The 5,000-nt window shown below is 41.0% G+C and overlaps 2 protein-coding genes across 2 annotated transcripts in view; both read right to left on the bottom strand.

Annotated features, from left to right (window-relative positions):
• Window positions 1-2,146, bottom strand: part of arb2a (ARB2 cotranscriptional regulator A) — a 157,110-nt gene extending 154,964 nt beyond the window's left edge. Inside the window, exons 1-3 of the mRNA XM_080839549.1 lie at window positions 2,088-2,146; window positions 1,336-1,461; window positions 820-921 (exon numbers count right to left, since the gene is read on the bottom strand). Of these exons, the coding sequence (XP_080695675.1) occupies window positions 820-921; window positions 1,336-1,432 (199 nt within the window). The 5' untranslated portion in view covers window positions 1,433-1,461; window positions 2,088-2,146. The remainder of the gene's footprint in view (window positions 1-819; window positions 922-1,335; window positions 1,462-2,087) is intronic.
• Window positions 2,147-3,294: 1,148 nt separating this feature from the next.
• kiaa0825 (KIAA0825 ortholog) overlaps window positions 3,295-5,000 on the bottom strand; it is a gene marked incomplete at its 5' end in the record, with an annotated part of 124,456 nt that continues 122,750 nt past the window's right edge. The window contains one exon of the mRNA XM_080839786.1: window positions 3,295-3,480. Within this exon, the coding sequence (XP_080695912.1) occupies window positions 3,300-3,480 (181 nt within the window). The 3' untranslated portion in view covers window positions 3,295-3,299. The remainder of the gene's footprint in view (window positions 3,481-5,000) is intronic.

Below are 5,000 nucleotides of genomic sequence, written 5' to 3'. Positions count from 1 at the left end.
ACACACACACACACACACACACACACACACACACACACACACAGTCACAAACACACACACACACACACACACACAGTCACAAACACACACACACACACACCCACACACACACGCACACACACACACACACAGTCACAAACACACACACACACACACACACACACACCATTATCACACTAACCACAGAGATGATCGCTATGCTAACATAACTGCTTTATCACAGAAAGTCCTGGCATATGCTACTGTTTCATCAAAGATACTTATCGACACATTTTAACATTTATGCTCTTCTAAAATAAAATCAAAACAAAATTAAGACACTTGCCTAGATATCTAGGCTACGGCATCACACATTTTTCATACAAACACATTCAAATAACCACGTGAGCATGGATATCTTATGGGCATTCAATAACACGACTGCTTTAAAATAGACACTGATAACATCAACATCGTTACACTATGAAGAAGAAAAACAGGGCTCATAGATATTTACCAATGATTGCTTTGTCTTTTTAAAAAACCTCAGATACAAACTACAACATACCATCGCTCATAATCATCATGGTACAGTGACAGGAGTGACACTTTCAGACACCAAAACATATTAACATTAACATAACCATATCAGAGAAGCCCCATCCATCTGCAATAACATTAAAATCACAGGAGAGACCTCAGCAAAAACAGTAAACCATAAAATGGATTTTCCATACTTCTCATTCTACATAGCTTAGTCATTTGGTAACAGCCATCACCAAGATGGTGACATCAGCTAAACGTATATGGAAGACATTGTCAAACCGTGAAGAAACTTACGCTCATTAAAGGCATACTCAAACTCCTCCAGTGTTTTTGGGAAAGTGAGGGGAGGCTCGTCTTTCTTCATCAGCTCGTCCAAATCTATCCTTGACAGTAAATCTAAAAAAAGAATGTCATTAAATTGCTCAGTTAGAATGTATTAAGAGTTATCGGCATGTTGCTGAATCTGTGACTGAAACAGCGGAAGCTATTAACCCACCACGCATGGCCATTATCTATGGAGTCCAGCAAATACAACCCTAAAACCCTGACATTGATTCATGTTTACAGTACATACAGATTTTATTTCACCAAACATGAGCTAAACTTTGCATTCTTATCTGTTCAATGCCATCGCATAAGGAACCAAATGTAAACATAATAGCGTGCAGAACAGCATTTATCACAGTCGAGATAAGTTGTACCTGTACCAAAGTCTTTTGTAAAACAAGCACAGCAAACATCAGTGACTAGGTTCAAAACTCATTACTTCACATACACAGTTCCACCCTAAATGAACACAGTCTCTCTTACCCTTCAGAGCGGTTGTCTTCTCTTTATCCTCTTGAGCCATCTGGGCCATGTTTAGAAAGAAAAAGAAGAATATGCACCACTCTGCTCTGACCAGCATGGACGACTTCAGTGTGTCAGACAATCAGCCTGCAAGGTGGGCACATTTTAAATCACATGGTGAGGCAAAATACTCTTTAAAGTGTAGAGAAAGATTTAACTATTTATCCGCTAATAACCTAGTTACCAACACAGTCACCTGCTATGTATTCTTGCAAAACAGAAAAAGCAGGTGCTTTAACGTAAACAAGGGTGATCTTATCAACTTCTCGATGAATAATTGGAACCATCGTAAAACCTGAGTTGCTGAAAATAAGTAAATTGAATACGGCACCTTACTAAAATGAATGTTTGGTCGTACCTTAAATGTCAATAAACCTGTTCAGATAATGCAAGAGAGTACTGTGATTTACACTGCTGCTTACTTTCTGTCAACTGTCATGTTTGCAGTTGGCATCATACTAACCGAACAATATCAGATACTTCTGACAGTGCAAGTTTTCCACACAAATGATTCAGGGCCGTATACATTTTCAAAATAAACAATCACAACCCATGTCTTCCTTTACATTATAGAAAAATCCTATTTGTGGATTTGTAACTCTTAATTTCAGCGCCGCGTTGGACTTAGTACCCTTGTCCATCCGCGGTAATGAACATCAGTCAAGGGGACAGACATAAGGTGAGAAACATGCATTTTCGTTTCACTCACATACCATCACAACAAGCAAATTTGTAAATCTCAATCATCATGCATCTTCTGCTTCCTTGTTGCAGAAAACAGGAAGAAAATGCAGGAAACGGAAGTGTGACGTTTCAGAGAGTGCTACTATTCTTAAAGACGCAGTAACCATATGTGTCACATTCTTGGGATGCGCGGATAAAAAGCGATGCTTTGTGTGCTTTGACAGGCTATGTTTCTTCTGAGACCGTCGGCCTTCGTGGAGCTTAACACACAATAACCCTTTAGCTTGTTTTGCTTTAATAGCCTGCTTACGTTACCATGCTTATTCTTCTGTGTAGGATAATAACATCAAACAATTTCCATTTGATAGATGTCTTTCAAAAGTAATTTCCATTGTTAAAAGTGTGATGTGAGTAAACATGTTCTATTCAGAGGCTTTTCAAATACACAATACACCCTTTGACAACTAAAGCTAACCACGCTACATCAAACCGATGCAGCATTACGTATTTAATCACAAAACACCATTTCAGGGGTGTCATCATGAACTGCCGAACAATTGTCAGAAGATAGCTTCTACTTATTTATGCTATTCATTTCAAAACAAAACAGAAATTGGTATACGTGCTTCCATTCATTTATTTGTTTACATTATAATAACAGTTTCTATAAAGGCTACATTCAGCTTGGTCTGAATCACGTTATATACACAAATGTCCTCTCTCTTGTGTACAGTGAAAGACTTAAGTATTAAGAAAGACACAGAAAACATTTTCAGCCATACAAAAGGTATGATAATTGCCAGATTTCAGATGTCATTTCAACATGCAATGCCACAGTATAAAATATGTGCTCTATTTTATTGAAACATTGAGTGACTACTCCATATTACAAAACACAGCGAGGCAAACACAACTTAATGTAAACTATATACAGCGCTACACATGTTGTCATGGCATCCATCCAACCTAACCCGTACAGTCAGCTGTACCCGTGGGAGCAGTGTTGCATGAAGAGCCATATAGCACCAACATACTTATGGAACAGCCCCTTCACAAAACCACGTATGAAGAATCGGGATATTGGACAGCAAAATTGCAACAACAAAAAAATGTTCAGTGAGACATTTGTGTGCTTCCATTTGAAGAATCTAAATAAATATCAGTTGATCACTTTGGTGTTATTGTCCAGAATGCGCACAGCACACAGACGCATACATAAAGACACATGTATGCGTATGAAATCAGCTGAATGTTTCCGTCAAACGTGCTGGTGATGGGTAGGGGTTTGGACGAATGTTCTTTGCTGTTGGCAGAGCCGCTATGAGGAGGGACCAGGGCTGGGGGGGGAACCAGATTTCCTGCAAGTGATCCACCAGAACTTTCTCTTCATCCTCCAGTTCTGCACCATCCTGCATCTCCCACCTGAAACACACAAACACACACACACACACACACACACACACACACACACACACACACACACACAAACACACACACACACACACACACACACACGGGTCAGAGCTCTGTTCACTCACGTCATCATCTCATTATCATCAGGTTCATTCTCTCTCTCCCCTCTCCCCACATACACAAAGAGAGAGGGGGGGGGGGGGAGTGAGAGAGAGAGAATGAAGGAAAGAGATGCTCATAACTAATTCATTTCAGAAACTTTGATCAGTTTGGACATTATGACTTATACTATTGGTGATTGTGACATGTTGACAAGGCAAAACCTACAGCAGCCATTCCCTTGTTATCATAAGGCAGACATCTGTTTTTCTTTAACACGAATGCGCCTCGTTGCATTTTGAGGCACTGACTACTGCTCTGACTGCAGCCATGAACTTTAACTCCACCTGCAGTAATACAATAGAAGTGGATGACGGTAACAGCGGCTGAGTGGCAAACACAACTTTTGATCTAAAGCATAATTGCCTTCATTGCATAGCATGTCTTAGCCACATGGAGACGCATTGTATTCTTTATCGGTGGAGCTGTCATGTCTTAACATCTCTAAAGAGCTCCGTTTAAGGGTAGAGTAATTGTGCTTCGCTGTATTTCGCTGTGCCTACACTATGTATTATTCCTTTCCTCCTATGGTATAATCTTTAAATGTGGAAATATGGGCTCCATATACTCCATGAAGAGAGCTTGCTTCTCGTGCCATACACCTCATGCATACAAAGAAGCCATGGTGTGTGTGTGTGTGTGTGTGTGTGTGTGTGTGTGTGTGTGTGTGTGTGTGTGTGTGTAAAAGAGAAACAAACACAGAGAGAAAGAGAGGAAACATGTCAGTGTGAGTGTACTTGCACCATGGCACTGTGATGGAGTTTCTGCCTCAGTCACTGTGCCTATCTGTCCGCATCAGACACCCTCTTTCTCTTCCCAGCCTGCTCTGCCTCCACAGTAATTACTGCCTATACGGGCTGGATCTGTTTATGTAAATATGCACGTTTGATGCATGGGGGGACCTCCTCACGTGTCTCCTCTCTCCTCTGTCTCTCTTTCTCTCTGTCACCCTCTCCTTTTTTTACTGAGCCAGTGGGCCGGCACCTGACATCTCTCTCTCTCTCTCTCTCTCTCTCTCTCTCTCTCTCTCTCTCTCTCTCTCTCGCTCGCTCCCTCTCCCTCTCTCTACACACACAAATAGGAATACAAATCCAATCGTCTCACTTTATCATCCTTGGCCACTGGTATTATTTAAGAACCAACAAACAAATATTAGGAGCAAGAGAAACATAATATTTACAAATGTCACAGGTGTTCAGAATGGATAGAAAAAGCGAGCGGGAGGAAGGACAGTGAGAGATGGAGGAGGAGGAGGAGGAGGAGGGGGGGGGTGGCAGAGAAGGAAGGAAGAGAATGCTAAAGGTTTTCCGATGTTTAATTTTCAAATAGGATTAAGCAGAGTGACATTTAGCTGAAGGTTACTGGCTGGG

Source organism: Sprattus sprattus (assembly GCF_963457725.1).
Source record: "Sprattus sprattus genome assembly, chromosome: 5".
Lineage (NCBI taxonomy): Eukaryota > Metazoa > Chordata > Actinopteri > Clupeiformes > Clupeidae > Sprattus > Sprattus sprattus.
This window is presented reverse-complemented; position numbering and strand designations above follow the sequence as displayed.